This window comes from Chinchilla lanigera, unplaced genomic scaffold (assembly GCF_000276665.1).
Source record: "Chinchilla lanigera isolate Chin_1 unplaced genomic scaffold, ChiLan1.0 scaffold00078, whole genome shotgun sequence".
Classification (NCBI taxonomy): Eukaryota; Metazoa; Chordata; class Mammalia; order Rodentia; family Chinchillidae; genus Chinchilla; species Chinchilla lanigera.
In genome coordinates, this window is record NW_004955479.1 from 4139235 (window position 1) to 4162993 (window position 23759).

General features: G+C 34.8%; 1 protein-coding gene across 1 annotated transcript in view; it reads right to left on the reverse strand.

The window, feature by feature from the left end:
* The window catches only part of Cadps2 (Ca++-dependent secretion activator 2), a gene marked incomplete at its 5' end in the record, with an annotated part of 523834 nt that overhangs the window by 177358 nt on the left and 322717 nt on the right, over positions 1 to 23759 (reverse strand). Inside the window, 1 exon segment of the mRNA XM_013503273.1 lies at positions 2773 to 2839. Coding sequence (XP_013358727.1) covers positions 2773 to 2839 — 67 coding nt within the window.

The following is a 23759-nucleotide window of genomic DNA, read 5'->3' on the forward strand; positions in this document are numbered from 1 at the left end:
AGGGGTATTCTGTCCTCCTTACGAAAAATGACTCCTTCACCTTTCAATAATGCAGCCTGCAGGTATGGATGTACAAGCTGTGTGCAGACGGAATGAGAGCTGTCTTTAAAAATACTAATAAAAGCTACCCAGTTCTTCCGAATGGGTCATTCTCTTCGAGTCCCCATACATATCTATCTTGATTTTGAAGTGAGTGCATTCAATTTTTCTTCCTATTACATTTAGAATTGAAGATTCAATTGTGTTTAGTACTTTAAAAAGTTGTCAGAGTACTGGCATGTATATTCCAGCACAGTTAGGCATGGGGTTCTCTGTCTGAGTGCTTGTGCTCGTGTGGACATAGATGAGTATAAATACATTGTGCTTCAATAGGGCTTCAAAGTTTAACATGTTCCTATACGTAGAATAATTCCAAATGCATTGTAGTTTGGTGTTATTTTTCTTGAATTTCAAATATAGACAATATAGGTTTCCCACCTACTTTGATTTAAATTTTGCCTTTTAAAATATAAAATACATATTTTAGCTATTGGAAGACCTTGTAGTTCCACAGTTATCTTCTCCAAAGACATATCAATCAATGATCTTTTTTTTTTTTTCTTTTTTTTTTGGTTTTTCTCCGGTACCGGGAACCGAACTCACGACCTTGCGCTTGCCAGGCAGGCGCTTTTGCCGCTGAGCTAAATCCCTAGCCCCTTCAATCAATGATCTTAAGGTAATTCAATGCCTTCTTTAATTCCTAAACTCCTCATGGGGGTGGTGAAGCATACATGCTCTGTAACTGTTCATTCTTATAATTGTGTGCTAGAAAACAAGAAGTATAGGATTACCTTCAACCTTTTCTGATCAAAACCATGAACTGAGCATTTGACCTCTCAAAAGGAGCCTACAAAGTCTATTTTTCATGTTGAAATAATTATTGCATCAGAAACTTCTGTGTTTATTTTTGGGATTCTGGGATTTGAACTCAGGGCCTTGCACACACTAGGAGGCGCTCTGCCACTGAGCTACATCCCCAGAAACTAGTTTAGCCTACTGTTACTTAACTAGGTCTTCAGAGTGACAAATGTCGCCCATTTATTCTTTATAACAGTGGTTACTGCAAATGACCCGTGGAACACGGGTCACTGCTGGGTTTTGGTCTCACTTTCTTTCATACATATCTCTACCAATTCAACTTATGCTTACTCAGACACAGCCTGGTTTGCTCTCAAACTAGTTTATGCTGGTAACAACATCTATTGAAATTACAGAATTACATGAAATTCTATATAAATGTATGAAACATAACTGAAAAAAGCATCTTCTACTTCTCTGAAAAAATAGTGGAATGCTTTAAAAAGGCTTGTCAATGCCAAATTCTATGACACACTTGTCAGCTGAGATATATGTAAGCTATCTGCATTTTAGGAATAAAACATCCAGAAAGATCTACATTCAAAATACTTCATAAATGGACTTACATTATTGCGCCAATGTCAAGAATCAAAACCTGGAAACTAGAGATTGTCTCACAGATGTGGCTTCTGGAGAACAGATCATTCAGAACTCTGAACACGGAATCTTCAGTCAGACTAAATCCTTGAGCTTTGCAGCAAAAGGTTGACACTTTGCACGTATGTGTGTCTTTTATCAAATACTAGTTCTAACCATATAAGAAAAATGTTACAATTCAGCCTGGAATAAAATAGGCTTGCTGGCAGCCATGTAGATTAAACTACTTTTGACTGAATTTTTACACTTTTTATGAATATACCATGCTATCATGGGACATCAATAAAGTAATTTTTATCCACTGATGGATGGGTGGCTCTGTCTGTGGAAGAGAGCAAATGATAATTTTCTTTCCTTGGCATTTCACCATGTCATTCTGACCTAAACCAGTTAAGCTTGCTTAATGTGTGGAAGGAATCAATGAAATCTTATGGACTGTTTTGTGTTAAGAATACTGAGTGATTCTCTTTTCATATATTTCTGCCAAGAATGAAACAGCTTGAATGTGTCACGGAATGCAATGACTTATACTTAGAAGATTAATCTGTAATGTAAATTTAACTTACTGAGTACATTTTAATGAGCAAAGCTTACCTATGATTTAAAATAAGGTCAGCCAAATTGCATTCTCCAAAAGCCTATATTCAGAATCCAAATACCAATAAACATAGCAGTGAATTTGATTTAAAAACATATTTATGTGAATAAGTAATATAGGTGGCCTATTTGCATAAAATAAATGATAAGTGCCTATCATTTATCCATAAAATATCTAAGTGATGTAGCTGTTTTGAAGGGATGGCGTTGGAATCCTACAGATCTTCAAGATCTTTTCAGGATATTTGTGGGGTCTAAACAATTTTTTGTAATAATTTGTAATAATATTCAGATATTTTTGCCTTTTTCACACTTTATTTCCTCCCAAGTGTATAACACAGCTTTCCAGAAACCATCTTTCATCTGCTATTGCTACAAGTTGTACCTGGAATCTAAAGGGTGAATATAGCTACATTATATTAGACTAGACAATGAAGACATCTAAAAACTAACACAATGCCACTCAACTCACTAAATTGCTTAGCTTGGGAAATAGTCACTTGATATAAAAATGTTACTTGTGCTAGCATATAATGGATTTATTATTTTAAAAGAAATAACTTTTATAATTTTTCAGTTTTAATTTCTAACAGTGAATATGCACAGATATAACCCATATAAATGAAAGTTTGAGAACTAGTGTGTTAAGGGTGATTATGTAACAGGAAAAAAATGACTAACCTGAACAAGAACAAAGTAACGTTTTTTCCATCTTTTCCAAACCTTCTGTCCAATGGCATATAGATACCTGGTAAGAAAAATAAACAAGGAAAAGGATATATGAGTAATGTGGCTCCTATAATCACATTTCTTCCATAGGTACTGAGCTTTGAGACTAGCCTGATAAAGGTAAAGTCTAGTTCATTTGGAATTGGAGACAACATGCAGCTTCTGTGTTACAAAATGACTGAGCTTATTCCAGGTTCTAGAAAGGAAATTGATTTATGTGGCTTATCAATTTGTCAGTCCTTACCACAAATTGAACGAAGTAGGAGTTAGAAAGGATGATCAGAGAACCAGTTGGAATTTTATTCTTACACACACTTCTTAGGAGAGACAGAGGCTATGAATTGAGGACGTGGGACCAAATGATGTAGTTCTTAGATGAGTAAAGATGAGTAGTGTGGCTCAAGAAGGAGCCGGCTGCAGAGTCAAAAATGCAGGGTGAAGGGTCACTGTCCAGCTGGGTGACCCCAAGATGTCCCTGTACCAATCTCAGTCTTCACTTCTTCACCTATCAAGTGACAGGATTGGATTTTCTGATTTCCCAGGTTCCTGCCACATATATCATTTTGGGATTCACCTGATTTAGGGAAATATCTCACTGTATATTTTTAAAAAAATCTATAAAACTCAGATAATAGTGCCAATAACATTATTTCAAACATACATGTTAATTCTGCATAATGTAATCTGAATTGAACTGACTAATGTGATCAATCATTGAGAACTGAACTTGTGATCTTAATGAATGTGTAGAAGATATGCTGTGTCCAGGGATGTAAAAGAAGAAATTAAAATCTAATCAAGGGTGAGTTCGATATGGACTGAGCTGTTTTAAAGTCACGCTGTGAAACCACATCTCGTACAAAAGTGGAAATAACATTCTAATTTTTTAAATAAATAGTTTTTCAACATTTTATTATAATTCTTTTTTCCTGGATTGGAAGCTTAACAATGCTGAAGTTACTTAAACTAGCTTAATTTACATACAATTATAAATAATTTTAAAAAGCATCATGATTAAGAGTTTATTTAGTAGCTTCAAGTGCCTAGACCTGTGATGACAAACCTTTTAGAGAGAAGTCCCAAACTGAAACTCCAAACCCGCTTATTTATCACAAAGTGACCAAACTGCAATTAAACCTAAATGCTGAGGTTTTAGTTCAGAAAAAAACCTCATACATTAAAAGTAAAACAAATAATACATGTGCCATAGGTTTGTCACTTTCTCACACTTTTTATATCTGAGATTTTAGTTGAATTTCATAGTTTCTGTCAGTTTCATAAAATAAAACAAATTACTTCTTGCTCCTTTAAGAAAAAGTAATATAGGATAGTGGGTAAGGGGTGATGAAATGAGTGGACACTCTTACTACTAGCAGGCGGGTGACAGGAGGATCATGTGACAATATGTAGAAACTATCTTCCTTCTGGAATTATTAAGATAATGGTGCTACATACAAAGACACAATCTACATGGCACATAGAGCAGATATTTACATTACTGAAAACTGGTAATGACTTAAATGTCTAACAATAAGGGAATTATTTATCAAATACTGTTATATCCACAGAAAGAAATCCTCTACTGTCACTGAAGTCATGTTTTTTAAATAAAATTATTAACAGAAAAGATCTCATCATGTACTGTTATGTGAAAAAGAGCAGGATTCAATACTACTCCCATACTTACTGGTTTTACATTTGTAAGGAAATACATATAAAATGAATATTTCAAAATATTAATAAGATCTTTGAGAAGTGGAATTACAGAAGATTTAAGTATCCTTTATTGTCTGTTTTTGTAAATTTTCATCATCAGGGAAAACTCACAGGTACTTTAAGTCAGAATAAAAACAATCGTGCTTCTTGCACTGGAAGAATCACCTGAACGGGTCCAATTCAATTATGTGTTTGCTTTCAGACACATCAGCTAGCAGGAGCCTTTGGTGAGCTCTCGATGTGGCTCTCATGATAGCCTTCAGAACATCATCTCTGCTTGTGGGTACGTTAATTCATTTAATAACTGGCAGAGACATCTACTGCTCTTGTTCTCACCTGCTCACTGCTTCTTCTCGAGGTCCCCTTAAAACCTTTTGCACACCTTTGCTCTAGCCTTTAATTTCTCCTCTGTGGTCCTAGTGATAGGTGTTCAGCTGCTCTCTTTCTGTCTATCCTATATAATTTCCCTTTCCTGAAATGCACACGCCCAAGCTTCTATTACAAGGTTAACAGCAATGACCTCAGGAGCTAGATACTGTGGACATGACAGCTGCTCCTTTATAAAAGTGAACTAGCAATATGTGCACCTAATAGCCATCGAGGAGCCAGAGAGGCCATTTACAACAACCTTTGCCTGTGACCACAGTGTACTTTCCAGCTTTTTCAAAGTGCCTCACTCAGCAGACTGGGTCATACACAACGAATGTGAACAGTGATGTGCCAACTATCAATACCACAGGCAAGTTATTGTGAATATCACAAGTGGTGAAATTCCTCTATGAAAAATGCTAGTCAGTTGCAACATCATTCAAAATGGTAGATTAACAAATGTGGAGTAAAAGTACATGGTTTCTCCGAAGACAGAAAGCAGAGGAATAGACGGATGCACACCTGTGTATCTGGGAATGTTATATTAGTGAAAGATGTTGTAAGGAATAAAGTAGGAGGGAAAGAGGGACCAGAACCAAAGTAAATATCTGAACGTTGGATCTTGAATTTGGTCTGTTGCCTTACATATAAGAGAAATTTTATTAAACACAGACAGCAATGACAATTGACCAAATATATCCAGAAACTTTCTGGTATTATATACTTTAAAACTATAATGTTAAGTTAAATCAAAAAGACACACAAGGTAAATATCACATGGTTTGTCATACATGAAAACCCAAAATATAACTAAAGAACAAACTAAAAGGTAGGTAATAGCAAGTAGGGAGATAGATCTATTTCAAATGGAAAGGGGATCAAGAAATTGAGGAAGGGAACAGGAAGAAAGCAAAAGGTATTAAAAAAGAATTGAGATGTGTTATGTAAATGTACTAACTCCGTACAAGGAATGTAACCATTATGTAATGTGAACGTGTACTAAAAAACTAAAAAAAAAATGAAATGCAATAGTTTTCAACAATACACACAAAAAAGAATTATTACTGACCTTTACATATGGAAACATAAATAATATCAAAGGGTTACCTACGAAGAAACATTATTAATAATAAGCAGAAAAATATAAACTGTGTTCTTAGTGCTTTCATATTAGTAGAACAAAATTCTGATGCAAAAAATAGACATGAATAAAATACACTAGAAAAGGTAACTGTACTGAGTTTACCTTACATAATCCGTATGTTAAATTTTCCACAAACCTGTTTTTTTTGTCATAAGGATGAGCTTTGGAATTAGATATAAAGAATCACTATGTACTTGTTTTCAGTAGATTTTTGAAGATAGGGTTGTATTTTTTAAAAAAAGAATGAAGAAAAATCTTCACCAATATTGTTTAAGTATAAAAACTCAAAAACAATCTGAAGTGCAATAGTTAAGAAATGATGAAGTTGCTATTAAAAATGATGGCAAAATACAATTGCTAATAAAATGTGGAAACTGTTCTACTAATTTTTAAAAAGTACTCAAATGTGCTTATACTGTATGAATAGAAAAATGCAACAAAATATTAAACTTGTAGTTAATATTTGACCAGTGAGATTAGAGAGGAATTAAATATTCTTCTTTATGCCTTTTTACACTTTTACAATTTCTATAATGACTGTCTTTTCTGTGTTTAGTAAGGTTTACTGTTATAGTTAAAATAAAGTAAAATTCACCTGTTTAAGGGGCACCATTTGATGACTGTTTAGTCTTGGAACCATGACTACAGTAACTTACAGAATGTTTCCATCTTCCCCTAACTCCCTTTGCTTTTTACGTTTAATTCCCTCCTCACATCCCCAATTCTAGAAATCACTGACCTGATTTTTGAGTTTATACTATTTTCCACAATACATAAAATTGAAATTATATAGTACACCGCCTTTTGTGTCTGAACTCTTTAGTAGAACACTTCAGAGATTCATCTTTGTTCTTTTGTGTATCAGGAGCCCATTTCTTTTTATTGCTAAGTTGTGTACGTCACCCTATAAATTTATCTCAGTGTGTTTATCCATTCTCCAACTGCCAGGCATTTGAATTATTGCCATATTTTTGTCATTTCTTTTATTTTTAATTTTGAGACAGGGTCTTGCTATGTAGTTTAGACTGGCCTTGAACTCACTATGTAGTCTAGATTGGCCTTGAACTCATGGTGATATCACTTCCTGCCTCAGCCTCTGAGTACTGGGATCATGGCGTCACAATTCTGAATATGAAAAATAAAGCTGTTATAAATGTGGATACAAGTCTGTGTTACCATGTGTTTTCATTTCTCCTGGACAAGTACCTAAGAGTGGGATTTTGGTTTGTTTGGTTTTTTTTGTTTTTTTTTCTCCGGTACCGGGGAACCGAACTCACGACCTTGCGCTTGCCAGGCGGGCGCTTTTGCCACTGAGCTAAATCCCCAGCCCCAAGAGTGGGATTTTGGGGTCATATTGAAAGTATATGTTAAACTTTGTAAGAAACTGCTAAATTTTTTTATAAAGTGTCTGTATCACTTTGCACTGCCTTTAGTAGTATATGACAACATAACTTTTGTAGTCACAAAAATTTAGTATAATTCAATGTTTTGGAGAGTTAGTCATTATGATTCTATTAATAATTCTGGTATGGCTAAGTTAACTACAAAGACCAAAGACAAGAGCCTTTGTCTTCATAATGAGTACACTGGAGAGCTCCCCTAAGCTGTACTGGTTAAGCAGATGTATTAATTTTTAAAGTCATTTTCACGTATGATATTCAGATGACTCTGAATTCTGTGTAATGAGAAAGTTTCCTATTACTTGGGAAAGTCTGGGTACCAGAATGAGGAAAAAGGAGTCAAACTAATTTGAATATTTGGTAACTATTAGATAACCCATTTATGTTAAAAAATTCTGTAAAAATGTAGTGCATTCTCTCCTAATCAATTTTTATGTCTAGCACTGATACTGAATCATTATTTTATGTTTAGTGCTTCTTTCTTTTATGATATCTAAGGCTCTAAAGGGTCTTGAAATTTCAGAAAAATATACAAAACTTACATTTAGTCTGTTATTATGTTCTGCTAGGTTATAAATGTAATCCCTTATACTTAAACAATGTAGAAGCGCATTTAAAGTGAGTTCATACAGAGACTGTGCCCACATCAATAGCCACGTTTTGACAATTTGTGCACAACAAACTGACTCTACTTCAAAGAGTCATAAGATATAATTTGATCTTTGATGACTTTGAAAAGATTCTATAACATTCCAAGACAACTGTAATAAACATCCACTGTAACTACATACTGCTATAAAAACGTGGAGCTGATTGGACTAACTCTATTTGAGATATAGTGGCAATAGCATTAACCCTTGCTAGCCATTTACGTACTATTTCACAAAAAAAATTGTTTCAATAAATAATCTAGTATTTTTTAAATTATACTTTTCCTATTTTGTCATCTGAGTTCTAGAAAAATTGGTGCCTTAGTTATTTATGACATAAGAGCTTACCAAATAAAGGAACAATATCATCCAAGACATGTGTTGCTATCCTGGTGGGATAGAACTTTGACCAGGGCACAAACGACCCACCAGTGGGTCTGCTTCACAGCTCTATTCTTCCTGAACACTGTGTAACAGCTGAGTCATTACTATACCAGGTTTCTATTGACTATATGATTACCTCAAATAAAAAACTGGGCTTTTAATTATATGTAAATCAGACCTTACAAATACCCGTCAGAATGAGAACATATGCTTTCAGTGGGTTGTATTTGATAATTCCTAATGCTATCCAATAAAATAAATATTTTTTACACAGCATGAAAGATGCATTCTTTAATGGATAGTGGGAGTTTTTTTACCTTCTCTCAAAAAAGAAAGTTTTTTTGGAGTGGAATGGCTTTCTTACCATTACTCATTTGCCTCCACCTACAGAATTTGGCTTTAAACAAAACATTTTTTTAACACCCTTTAAAATTTCTTGGAGTGAAGTCAGAAATAAGTGAAAAATAAAAGAACACAAATATCAGCACTTTTCTAGGTCACTGCTCCATTCTCCAGTACTCTGTTAGAATATGATTCCAGGGGAAAGAAAAGTTCCTTAAGTAAAGTTAAATTGGATCCAAGAATTATTTGAGAGAATAAAAATATTCTGTTGCATGTCTTTCATAAGCACGTATTTCCAATGCAAATGTACATTAAACATAACACTTTTCAAGGGAAAATATTTTCAGTGTATCAACAACACTCATGAAACTAGAGTATTATGGATTACTTAAAAACAATTGCTCAGATACTTTTAAAATGTTTTCTTTCATCAATACATCCAACTGAAGTATTAAGAAGTTGTTCCCTTTGAACGAAAAATTGCCTGCTTAACTTTAAAATCTTCTCTTCTTACATGGGATTAGGCAACAAAGAAATTAGCAGCACTGACACAATGCTAGGATTTAACATGTAAGACTGAATGAAGCCTGGAAGCATCTAGTTTCATAAGTCAGTATAAACACAACAATCATCTTAAAGTGCTAATGCCTCTTCTAGAGTTATTTGTTCCACAGCAACATATGAGTCATTACTAGCAAACAAGGCACAAAATCAACAAAATGTGTTTCAATGTTTTATTTGCTCCTTCCTTCCTTCTTTCTTTCTTTTTTTTCTTTCTTTCTTCCTCTATTTCTTTTTTCTTTTCTTTCTTTCTTTTCTCTCTCTCCCTCCCTCCCTCCTTCCTTCCTTCTTTCCTTTCCTTTCCTTTTCCTTCCTTCCTTCCTTCCTTCCTTCCTTCCTTCCTTCCCTCTCTCTCTCTCTCTCTCTCTCTCTCTCTCTCTGTCTCTCTCTCACTCAATCTCTCTCTTTCATTCTCTTTTTTATTTTTTGGTATTTCTAACCAGAAAAAGGTCATACTGCATCCTCAGGTATCAGCAATGTAAAAAACTAAGATTTTTGATTGTGCATTTAAAATATGCTGCCCTTTACTCTTCAACGGTTTCCTATCATTTCACAGTGTCTATCATACCTCCAAGTTTGAATAAAGGGCAACTGGGATGTGGGAAAAGAGAAGGGAAAGAAGGAGAAATTCTGTATGTATGTATATACATGACAGTTAACATGGTTGTTCTTCTGTCTTCTATTTCTATGCTGAAGGAAACTGTCAATGAGTCTTTGGTTGACCAGTACTGCATGTCTATACCTGTTTTCACGAGAAGCCACTTTGAAGATATCAATATGTAATACAACAACCATGGTTAATTCCCTACCACTTTGTTTGTAAATCTGTATTGTCTGTACTGTGCTTGTGATATGTTGTAAAATGTTGTATGTCTGTTAATGTTTCCCTCCTTTTATCTTTAAAATAAAAAAAAATGCTGTTATGGGAAATTTTAAGAGAAAAATACCAAAGTTTGGTATTTGCTCACTTGACTTTTTTTGAAGCAGAAATGGTTAAGTTTCAAGTAAAAAGGTTACTACCAACAAGGTAGATATATCTTTGATCTATATCAATAATTATACAGTATCTCATTAAAAACCATGCACCCTTTCTGCTTATCAATGGAATGCTTAAAAGTCATCTGTTAATAAGCCACCTGGAAGGTAAAACAAGTTACTTCTAAAAGTTTTTATTTGTGGACCTCACTAGTCTTTATGAAATCTCACAGAACGTTCTATGACAGGAGGAATAAACACTTTTTCTTTAAATATATGGTGGCTGTTAACAACACACACTCCAGTGGCAATAAAATGGCTCTTAGAAACAGATTTATTAAGTAAAATGAAGCTTGCTAAACATAAACTTCAAACAAGACAAAAATCATCTTAACTACTGGGCTTATTTCTGCTAAATTTCAAATAGATGCTTTACATTTCATCACATTAAGACTACCATACATAGAGAAGTGTTTTAAGTTTGCTTTTATGTAACACTCTTTCATGTAATATCCTTTGAATACTGGTAATAGTAAGTACAATGCTGATATTTTCTTAACTATGCTGTGTTTGAAATAGAAAATAGTAACAAGAAACGAAGAACTCATTTCACCAAACAATTTAAAAGCACTTTATACAACATTTATAACTTGAAAATTGTGTAAAGAATACTTTAACACAAGAAATTCTCCAAATATAACACTAAATATTGTAGCTTAGTTTCAATTAGAGTGGTGGCATACACTTCTAATAGAAAGGAGAATACAAAATTTTATTTGCACTGAATGCATGCTGTGAGAGTTCATGGTTTTACTTTATGATGAAAAATCATCACTAATGAATATTTGAAAAATATAATTGTATACAGAAGATGAGAGTTATCCAGTGCTTACAAAAAATGGATTACTTTTGGAAGATCATTTATGAGTCTAGCTTTTTATTCAAACACATGGAACAATCAATCTACATGTTGAATGATAAAGCCTTTTCTTCTGCAAGGCTGCATTTTTCAAGGAAAAATACAAAAAGAAAAAAAAATCAATATAGAGAGTAGTTAAGTCCTGGAAAGGGCTTTCTTAAAGAGAAACCTCAGTCAAGGTTGAAAGAGCAATTAATGCAGGCTCAAAAAGCTGGGCCATTCTGATAGAGTTCGGTTAACATGTGGCAGAAGTAATCATCCACTTGTGAAAATGATTTTCGGTTCATTCTCAAACACCTTTCAGACACTCATGATCCCATTTAACTGACAACAATACAGGCTATCTGTGGGCACCGTTGCATTTGATGTGAAAACCAAGAGGGACCAAACGCCCTCAGGCACTTGCAGTCATCCTTGAAAGTCCTCTGCTGCTTGTGGAAAAGGAATCTTCCTTTCACTGCATTCTTCCTTTTACTTAACTCTATGAGATTAAGCATTTTTTTGTTTGGTTTTGTTTTCAGCCAAGGATGGGAACAGAATCTGATTCAAGACAACACTGTCATCTGGGTATTATGAAACCCAGAAGTAAATACTTTCCAGTCTTTCTAGTTCCTGAATTCTTGCGGGAGAGAGTATGAGAGGTGGGAATGCAAGGAAAGGATCTTCACCAGACAAAATTTCCTAACAGTTTGAGGGAAACTGGGAAGCGAAAAAAACCCCCAAACTCCTCCTATTAAGGAAGAAGTTAAATTTCTGTGCCCTATACATGGGAGATTTATCACGGCAAACCTAAAGGAAACAGTTCTTCACTTACATTAGGTATCTCCTTTTATAGAATTGGTAATATAACAACTATCACTCTTCTCTTTCCTAAGAAGTTCCACTTTCTACTATTTAATGCCAGTTAAACCTCAGTTGATACCAGCAAAAACAACTATCTTAAAAATTGGCTTCCAGGAGCTGGGGATACCGCTCAGTGGCACAAGCACCAGCCTGGCAAGCACCAGGTCCTGAGTTCTAGTCTCAGTACCGAAAAAAAAAAATGGCTTCCAAAAAAAATCTAGAAAACGAATAGCAGCAATGTATCAGAATAAAAAGATGATAAAAATGCATTCCACCCTCAGCTCAGGCACCAAGAAGTATTACTGATATTCTTAAAGAGTGTGTTCTAATATAAAGGTCAATTCACCCACACAATTTAAACTCAAAGTATTAGGTAAGTAATTTTATGAAAACAAGTGAGTAAGTAGTTCTAGAACCTTTAAACAGCTACAGAAAACCAAACAACTAAATCAAATTGTGTAGAGAAATCTTTTTTATAAAAATATCCTAATATTTGTCTTTGATAATTGTTCACTGGCATTTTTTATATCTCAGTCAGTAGAAAAAGTATCTCAATACATATTTTAATGATTCATGATCACTCCAATATTGATATTTATAAAATTATATAAATGTTATCTCTTTTTAAAAATTGGCAAAAAAGTATATATATATAGGGCATAAAACATGTTTTGAGATATACAGAAGCTGAGGAATGGCTAAATGAAGGTAATCTACTCATTCCCTTGATACATTCTCCCACAGATGGCATATTTTGAAAAAGCCTGGGTTCATGCTTTTCCTCAATTTAAAAATTCCTAAATTTTTTTTTTCATTTACAGGAACCTCATTCCTTTGTTAAAAATCACAGAAAATTCATGAGCTTTTAAAACTGACTATAAAATGTCTCAGAAATGTGTAAAAGAGGGGAAATATGCCAAGAATACATCCTACATCCCCACCAGACAAACCAGCAGTCAGGTCTGTGGCCGCATCCTTGAGGGAGAGAAGGATGGAGTCTGAGAATCTGAATGTCTCTAAAGGATGAATTTAACACATTCTAAAGAGAAGTTCTTATGCAGCACTTCACATAAAGGCTCCCAGGTACCTGAAAAAGAAATCGCGTACTACTGCCTCCTAGACATTTTTGTGAGATAATCCATTATGCTTTCCTTTCCCTGGGAATGCAGTTATTTTAACTAGGACAACAAAAGTTTTAGGAAAGTATGCTAATGTCAGAGTAAACATTATTACTGAAAGCATCTTCTCTTTTTTGGCCTATTCTCAAAGTAAAGCAAAATGATCAAACATGGTTAAACATTCTAATGTTGAATTAGAAGAATCATTTTAAGTCTCTGTTTCCTTTCTAGAAAGGCAGATATCTAGTCTGCCTCTTCAAAGTGAAGCCTCCCAGTGAAAAGTGTACATAAAATGCCTAGCTTAATAAAAAAACAACTATATATACTCTCAGAAAATTATTGAGACAGCTTTGGGTTCAGTATTTTCCATAGTGTGTGTTTTAGAACATCTGGATACAAGAAGGCTGAAATAGAATGGGTTTGGTGGGCAAATAAATGGAAAAATCCTGAGTTAAATAAAGCTGTCCAGGTTCTCTGTGTGAGGAATTCGAAGAGCCCACAGCATACGTGTTCCATGAGACCCTGGGGAGAATGGGGGTGGGGAGGACAGTGCATGCAGAGTCCCAAAATACAGCACTGGTTTTTGCAGAGCATCCTGTAGGTGTCATACCGCCTAACATCTATTTTGGGAAATTAGCTGGACTAGATTACTGCTAATGACTCTACACCATAAAAATTATAAAACTAAGCTTTTATATTCTATTTGGAATTAACTAACATCCTAGTCATAATGAAACTATCTTATTCTACTTCTAACAATTTTACAAGGAATCTACAATGATTTAATTTGAAAAGAAGAGTTTCCTTTAAAAACTGATTATACCACAGTGATGTATGTGCACCCATATTTATAGCAACACAATCTGTCATAGCTAAATCCTGGAAAAAAACCAAATGCCCATCAACTGAGGAGCGGATAAAAAAGATGTGGTTTTTTTTTTTATACAATGGAGTATTACTCAGCTATAAAGAAAGATAAACTCAAGGCTTTTACAGGTAAATGCATGCAAATAGAGACCATTCTCATAAGTGAAGTAAATCAGACCTGCACGTGTAATCATATCTCTCCCTAGTGTAAGAAACTGAAAGAGTAAATAAAATCTGAAATGTACAATAGATATTGTGAGAGAGAAAGAAACTGCTCAAAAGTTTCAAAAGAAACTGCTCAAAACTTCAGTGTAATGCTCTGTGAACAATCCTAAAGGAAAGAACAACTGGGCTGAGGGAAAGGAAAAAAGAAACAGGGAAAAATGTATATATACATATACACACACAAGATAGCTAAGGTAATTGTGCTACTAATTTCTATTTGTTTACTGAAAAGAACAGTTGATGCTTAATTTTTTTATTAATTTTGCATGCCTGTATCTGGTAACCTGAGCAACTACTTTGAAGATAACACTATGCAATATAACAACCATTATTAACTTATCATCTTGTTTTGAAATTCTGTAACTTTTTAATGCTTTTTAAAACTTTTTATTCTTTAAGATAAAGAACAGATAAAAGATAAAGTGACCAAAAAAACTGATTACAAACTCCATGGATTAAGTTTAATTCCTAAAAGGTCTGCTGTCCTTTCATCTTGCTCTCTGGTCTTCATTAACAGGGAGATATGTGGCGAGGGCCGGCATGCAGGAACAGTTGTGTCCATCTCTCATGTAACATCTTCATGTGACTTACTCAAAAAGTACATAAACTCCCCTTGACACCCAACACCTTTCACAGATTTTCCCTCCCAATGGCGCTGTTCTACCTAAATGTTGTCACTTGAACTGCAGTGCAATGCTCTGTGACCAATCCTAACGGTAGCTGAGGACTGCAGCATTTTGGTCTGAGACACAGGACTGAGGGGCGCCACTCCCTTGCTGCTACTTCAGCTCTAGCATCGTCTTTGGCTACCGTGAGTCAGCTCCTTCCCTGCTGCCTCTGCTTTAGAGACTGTTTTGATAAGCCGCCCAGGCTGAGCACCTAGCTTTGCTTTTTCTTTGTCGATCCTTCCCTTGTACTCTGCTCTTGCATTCTGGACACATTGGTTGGTTGTAGACATTTCCGTGATTGTTCACATCTAAAAATATTACCTATAGTGAAAGCTTTCAATATTTTCCCTGGCTTAATTTCACATTAATTATTCCTTTATAAAAGTACTTTCTGGTACTCGGAGTACTTACCCTGCCATAAAAAGGAAAAACTTAAGGCATTGATAGGTGAATGGTTGCAATTTGAGAACATAATGTTAAGTGAATTAAGTCAGACATGTAAGCTCAAATATTGCACGGTTTCTCTCATATGAGAAACACTGTATTATACACACACACACACACAGAACACAACAGATAAACAGGAAGTAGGGAAGAGTTCACATACCTCCCCAAATTACATATTCTGATGTTTTAAAAATATTTCAATATAGATGGCTACTTTGTTCCATTTATACTAAAAGGCCATCTCAGTTCCTCAAAAAGCAAGTTTGTGTTATCTCTTTTTTTTTTTGTAAGTTTTTTTTGGTTTATGTGTGGTAATGAGAAACTACTTTGAAGATGATGTACAGTGTAATAACCACTGTTAGTCTCTTATTATCCGGTTATGAAAAGTTTTTTTTTTCATACAGTTAAAAAAAAAAACCCATTACTCTCTGGTTCCTTCCTCCTTCTTCAGTTGTTTGCATGTTGTTCGTCTTTCCTTCAGTCAGGCCCACCTTACATCAGGTTTCACGCATTTCCAATACTTACTTTAAATTGATCTCACTGTGGAATCAAATTTTCCACTGGTTTTCTAACCTTCAGTGCAGTTATGATTTTCTTTACTACAACCATCCCGGACACGAAGAGAGGTTGAAAAAATACTCTGAATGTTTAGATTTAAAACATAGTAAAAGACACATTGCCATTAATCCCAGTCAATATACTCCTCTCTTGAACACTTTCATTCTGTTCCTGCCACTTTCTGAAGAAGTTCTTAAAGTCCTCTTCTGTGTCATTAGCTGTGCTGTCGTAGCTGCTTCTGTGTGCTAAATTAATCCCAAACATTTAACTTTCGTGGTCATGTTGACTTTGCGCACTGCCAAATCTACTGAATAAGGTGGACGAAGACACATTGTAATGTTTTTATTTCACAGGAACTGCTAAGAACATTTTGAATCGATTCAGGACATGAAAGATAGGACAAATGTGTTCAAAGTGGGGACTTTTTAAAAGCATTTTGAGGGGAGTTTAAGGGAATGTATCTTTTACTGTAATAAATTTTCAAAATTTAAATATATACTGTATGTTTTGATTAGATCTTGTATCCTAAGAAAGTCATACTCCTGCTGAGCATGGTGGTGCACACCTGTAATCCCAGCACATGGGAAGCTGAGGCAGGAGGATTGAGTTCGAGACCAGCCTGGGCTACAAAGTGAGCTCAAGGCCAGCCTGAACTGCATAGTGAGATCCTGTCTCAAAAAGACAAAAAAACAAAAAACAAACAAACAAAAAAACCCAAAACGAGAAAGTTATACTCCTTTATTTTATGTACTAGTGATATGTGGGCATTTCTCCAATAGTCCCAGCCTGAGGGTTATTTGACTAATGTTTATTTCTAACACAAGACAGCACACTCCATGAGAGCAAGGATAATGTTAGCAGACTCCGCAGTCTATCCTCGGTGCCTAAGGCACTGCCCTGATACAGGCGATACTCTATAAACATTACTGGAATGAATATTGGCCCACTCTTAATTTTGTACTTAGGAACAACTATAATAAAGATGCAATAAAGGAAGTTAATCTTGAGCAAAAATTTGTATGATATACTCAAAAGAAAAAGGTTTCGGGTAGTCCTTATACTTTGCATAATATTGGTGCTTTTATATTTATTGTTCAAGACTATTCAAGTAATTTGAGCTGAAGGGAGCTGTCCTAAAATTTAACATAATACAGGAGATCAGGATATAGAGGAATACGAAGTGGCTGTGGCTCAGGCACAGAATGTTAGGTAGCCCAGGCCTCTCACACCCATGGACTGAGAAAGGGCACCTAGGATTTCACAACCTCTGAAGCAAGAGGCCCCATCTCACAGTATCACAAGGGCGTTTCTATCAGAATGGAATAGTATACATCTCTAAAGATCTAAAAATGAGACCAGAATTTGATCTCCCACTACTATGCTTTTCAAATAACATAGCAGGTTTTTATAAACATTGTTAGAATCCAGTTTTGCTGAAAGGAACAATAATTCAGTACTTGATTTCTTTGCTTGAGTTCTGAACAAACTGATCAAGGACAGAAAAACTGACAAAGGATAAAATCTTTAATACTGATGTAGATAATAATGTAGTAGGTGGATTATTTCTCTAAGAAATGGAGTTTCTTCAGGAGGTACAGTTTTATTACTAGACTTACTTTCCAAATCCCAGTCACAGACAGTGCTAGACAAAACAGGCCTATCCATCGGGAGCTCCTGCCCCTGAGAGACATGAACAGGGAGAATGGATCACCAGTTTTCCTTCTAGACAAGTCACATTCACGCGGCAAATAAAGTGCACAGTGTATAAAAGGTGCAAAGGCTCATTTGTTTATGTCCAGATTGTTCTGTGAAGCTAACCAGTTAGGTAAAACAAAACAGGAAGTAGGTGATGGAGAAAGAAGAGTATCCAAGAGTATTATTTTTCAGGAGGTGGAGTTGAATCAGAGAAAGGCAGAAAAAGAACACAATTCTTTTAGGTCTAACATCCCTTTAAACTGCTATGGATTAGATGTGAATTCATTTTTCTCATCTGAAAAACAGGAATAGCAATATTTGCCCTGAGTGTAATAGACAGTGTCATTATAAATATCTACCAGAATGAGGCATATAAAAGGGTCTTTCAAACTACAGAGTACAGTGTAAATCAGACTATTAATAGTAGTAATAATAGAACACACAGAAAAATATTTCAGTCTAACTTTTTGGAAAGACTTAAAAGCCTTGGGTTTATGACAATTGAGTTTTCAACTAAAAATGCTTTGAAGTAGTGGGTGAAATACTTAAGTATACATTTTTTTCTAAAATGAGGTGTCTATGAGGTCACAAAAGTTGTAACAATAATAAAGTTCTACTTATATTTCTATAGATGACCTGTACTCTTTTCAAAATAGAGAATTCCCTAGGTCTTCAATAAGCTGGTGCTATTTACTAGGTAGCTAAAAATTCTAGACTACTATAAAAAATACAGTTTGATGTTCAGTTTCTCTCTCATATATATTTAAAGTGAATAACAAAACAAAGCCAATATTAGCAAGGAGTCCATGTTTGATAAGGTTAGATTCACTGGATTAGGTTTTGTGACATTTATTTTTCTCTTTTAATTTAAAACTCAAGATATCTATTTTTAAATGATTTATCTATGAATTTGTATTCATGGTATTTTTTGTCTATGAATTAAGGATGAAATGAAGAATAAAATGCAGATGGTCAACAGAAAAAAAAAATCGACCTTTGACAGTTATATAACATATTCAGAATTTCAAGGCACAGATATTTTTGGTTGAAATTGACCTTGTGATATCTCTCATCATTCATATACTACTACACATTAAAGTTTTTAAATACTAATTTAATAATATGTCTTGATAGGTTTCATATGTCCAAAATGAACTATCACTTCACCTTCTTCTAATCTTTTCACTTAGGTTTTTCAAAAAGAAAATGTTTTGAAGAATAGTTCTATTTAAATAGTGTCACCTTTATTACCAAGTTCTTTGCTTTACTCAGCAGACAGTATTTTCTACTATGGGGGAATGCTTGTGCCATCTATTGGACAAACATGTATTACTAGTTCATCAAAGGAACCATACCACCACTTTCAGTGATACTTGTAAAATGTTCCCTCTAAAACGCAACACAGTGTCTCTTTTCTTCCTTTAACTTAGATCAGTATAATAAATTAGTACATTTTCCCCAAACACTAATATACATTTAAAATAACGACATCAGTTTATCTTGATGCAATCATTTCATAGTTATACATTTACAGGTGACAAGGGTATAAAGAGGTAGAAATATGTAGTTGAGGAATCAGAGGTATAGCTCCATGGTAGGATATGTGCCAAGCATGCTCAAGGACCTGGGTGTAATCCCCAGCAAGAATAAAACTACATTAGCAATATCGAAAATATCGCTGCATGAAAACAGATAAGTAAAGCATCCATTTAAAAATTCCAGGTCCTAATTTTTGTTGTTGTTGTTGTTCTTTCTCTTCACCATGTTTTTTCATTTTAAAAAGTAAAGAAAAAAATAACAATAAAACAGTTTCAAAACAGGTGAGTAGAAGAGTTAAAATAACTAATACATTGCATATTGCTGTCTTTGTAAGAGTTTTTCAAACTACAAGATGTCGGCACGATATCTTGTCCAAACAATATTAGCACAAATCTTTCTTTTCAATGAACTAAGAGAAACTAGCTGTAGAACTATTTCTACTGTCTTGTTTATATTTTTTTCTTTTTCCCTTTGTTTCTTTCCCCTTTCTCCCATCACAGTTTATCTTTTCTTTTGAACAGTTTCTTCCCATTTCACAATATCTATTGTGTATTTTGGCCCTTATTTACTCATTCAGTTTCTCACACTAGTGAGACAATATGATCCTTACACACATGGGTCTGATTTATTTCTCTTAGGAGTATGGTCTCAAATTGCAGCCATTTACCTATAAAAGTCTCCAGTTTATCCTTTTTTTTTTTTTTTTGGGAGGGGTCTTTTTGAGACAGGGTCTTGCTATGCAGTTCAGGCTGACCTTGAGCTCACTTTGTAGCCCAGGCTGGCCTTGAACTTGCAACGATCCTCCTGCCTCAGCCTCCTGAGTGCTGGGATTACAGGTGCAGTTTATCCTTCTTTATGGCTGAGTAGTACTCCACTACATAACAAAACCACATCTTTTCTATTTCTCAGTTGATGGGCATTTGGGTTGTTTCCAAGATTTAGCTATGACAAATTGTGCTGCTATAAATATGGGTGCACATATATCACTGTGGTATGAGGTTTTTAATTCCTTTGGGAAGACACCCAGAAGGGAAATACCTGGGTAAAATGGGACCCCTAATCCTATGTTTCTAAAGGAATCTCTATACTGATTTCCACAATGGCTGCACCAGTCTACACTACCACCAACAATGGAGAAGGGTTTCTTTTTCCCCACAGCCCCACCAGCACCTGTTATTAGTTGACTTTTTTGATGATAGTCATTCTTTCCAGTGTGGTGAGACGGAATCTCATTGTAGTTTTAATTTGCATCTCCCAAATTACCAATATTTTGAGCATTTTTTCATGTATTTATATACTACTTGTATTTCTTCATCTGAGAAGTACATATTCATGTTTGATGCCCATTTATGGATATGGTCTTTGAATTTGTGTGGTCTGACTTTTTTCAGTTCTCTGTATGTTCCAGGTATAAGTCCTTCCTCTGAGGAACAACTGTCTATAATTTTTTCCCACTCTGTGGGTTTTCTTTTCACTCTGTTGGTAATTTGTTGTGCAAAAGCTTTTTAATAAGGTAAGATCCAATTTTTTTTTTTTTTTTTTCCTTTTTGAGACACGGTCTCACTATGCAGTTCAGGCTGGATTTCAACTGTGTAGCCCAGGCCAGCCTTGAACTCCTAGCAATCCTTCTGCCTCAGCCTCTGGAGTGCTGAGATTGTAGGTGTGCTCCACCACTCCTGGCTGTGATCCCATTTGTTGATTCTTTGTAATATTTCCCTGACAGTGTAGGTTTCATTCCCTGACAGTGTAGGTTTCATTTCATTACACCTATGACTTCAAGATTTCTACCTATTTTCTCTCCCAGTAAATTTAGTGTTTCTATTAATATTAAGATCTTTGATCCATTTTGACTTTAGTGCATAGTGGCAGACATGGGCCCAGTTTCAGTCTTCGCCACGTGGAAAGCCAGTTTTTCCAGCACCATTTATTAAAGAGACTATCTTTCTTCCAGTGAACATGTATGGCCCCTTTCTGAAAGATAAGGTGGCTGAGTGTGTTTGGAGTTGTTTCTGCATCTTCTATTCTGTTCCACTGATCCTCAGGCCTGGTTTTTTTTCCCAACATCATGCTGATTTTATCACAGTAGCTTTGTAGTATAATTTCAGCCCTGGGATTGTGATACTCCCTAACTGGTCTTTATTGTACTGAACTGCTTTTGCTTTTCTAGGTTTCTTCTTGTTCCAAATGAATTTTAGGAGTGTTTTCTCAAGATCTAATGGTATTTTGATTGGGACTGCATTAGATCTGTACAGCACTTTAGGGACTATGGCCATTTTCACTATGTTGATTCTTCTTATCCAAGATCAAGGGGTATTGTTCCATTTTCTGATATCATCTATGACCTCCTTTACTAGGATAATGTAATTTTCACTGTACAGATCTTTTACATTCTTTGTCAGATTGATTCCTAAATATTTCATTTTTAGATGCTACTGTGAAGGGTGTATTTTCCTAATTTCTCACTCTGTGAATCTGTTGCTTGTGTACAGGAATTCTATTGATTTTAGAGTGTTGACTTTGTACCCCACTATATTGTTGAATTTGGATATTGAATCTATAAGCTTTTTGGTGAAGTTTTTGAAGTCTTCTATGTACAGTATCATGTCATCTACAAATAACGATAATTTCACTTCTTCCTTTCCTATCTTTAATTTATTCATTTATTTATTGTCAAATTTCTCGGGCTAATGCTTCCTGAACTATGTTGACTAGGAGGGGTAATAATGGACATCTTGTCTTGTTTCTGGTTTTAGATTGAAAGCTCTCAGTTTTTGACCATTTAATATGATCTTAGCTATTGGTTTGCATAGATAGCTTTTATCAGATTGAGATAAGGACAATCTAGTCCAATTTTCTGTAGGGTTTTTATCATGAATGAGCGTTGGACTTTGTCAAACACTTTTTCTGCATCAATTGAGACGACCATGTGATTTTTGTCTTTGGTTCTGTTAACATGGTATATTACATTTACTGATTTGCATGTGCTGAACCTCCCCTTCATCTCTGGGATGAATCCTACTTGGTCATGATGTACAACCTTCTTGATGATTTCCTCCATTCTGCTTGCCAGTATCTTATTAAGGAGTTTTGCATCTATATTCATTTGGGAGATTGGCCTGTACATTTCTTATGTTTTACAGTTTTCTTTTGTTGTGTACTTCTCTGCTTTTGAATCCGGGTAGTACTGGCTTCCAGGAATGATTCTGGAAGCACTGCTTCCCTTTCAATTTCTTTAAAGAATTTCAGCCTTAATGGCATTAATTCTTCTCTAAATTTCTTGTAGAATTTCACCATGAATCCATCATGGCCTGTGGTATTTTTTTCATAAATTTTTAATTATATTTACAATTTCACTGGCTGGTATCAGGTTATTTAGAATGTTCATATTTTCTTGATTTAGTTTTGGCAGTTTGATTGTATCTAGGAATCTGTCAATTTCTTCTGTGTTTTCCATCTTATTAGAATATAGGTTCTCATAGTGTCTATTGATCATCTGGATTTCTGTGGGATCTGTTTGTGATTTTTCCCTTTTCATTTTTTTGAAGTTGTGGTGTTTTTGTTCCTCTTTTTGATGAGAATGACTAATGGTTTATCAATTTTATTTATTCCTCAAAGAATCAACTTTTTGATTCATTGACTCTATTGTTTTCTTACTATTACATTAATTTCTGCTCTTATCTTTATTAATTTCCTCCATAATATGAGCTTTGGATTTGATTTGTTATTTTTCTACCAGTTTGAGGTTCATTGTTAGGTTATTTGAACTTGTTTTCCTGATTTGTGAGTTCATCAGTATAATTTTCCCTCATAGTACTGGTAGGACTGTTTTCATGTGTCCCATAAGTTTTGTGTTAATATAGTCTTTGTGATTTCCTTTCTCATTGATTTTCAGTTCCATTGGGCTATAGTCAAATAGTATGCATGGGACGATTTCAATTCCTCTACAATGACTTAAACATGTTTTATCTGGTAATATATGGTCTATTTTGAAGAGTAAGTCCCATGTGCAGGTGAGAAGAATGTGCATTCTGATGTCTGGGGGAAGAACATTCTGTAGACATGCAGCAAGTCCATTTGTTCACAGGGTTGGTTTTAATTCTAATATTTCTTTGTTGATTTTTTTGTCTAGTTGATCTATCTATTTGTGAGTGTAGCATTAAAGTCCCCCGTTAGAATTGTGTTTGTGCTTATTTGGTTTTTCATGTCCGTTAATATTTGTTTTATGTAGTTGGGTGATCCTATGTTTGGTGCATCAATATTTATCATTATTATCTCTTCTTGGAGTTTTCCCTGAAAAGGTATGTAGTGATCTTCTTTGTCTCTTTTGATCAGTATTGGTGTAAAGTTTACATTGTCTGCAAATAGAATAGCTACTACTGCTTTTTAATGGTTTCCTGTGGCTTGGAGAACTGTTTTCCACCCTTTCACTTTTAGCCTATGAATTTCTCTTTGGGTTAAATATGTTTCTTGGATGCAGCATATTGTTAGACCTTGCTTCTTGATCCATTCTGCCAGTCTG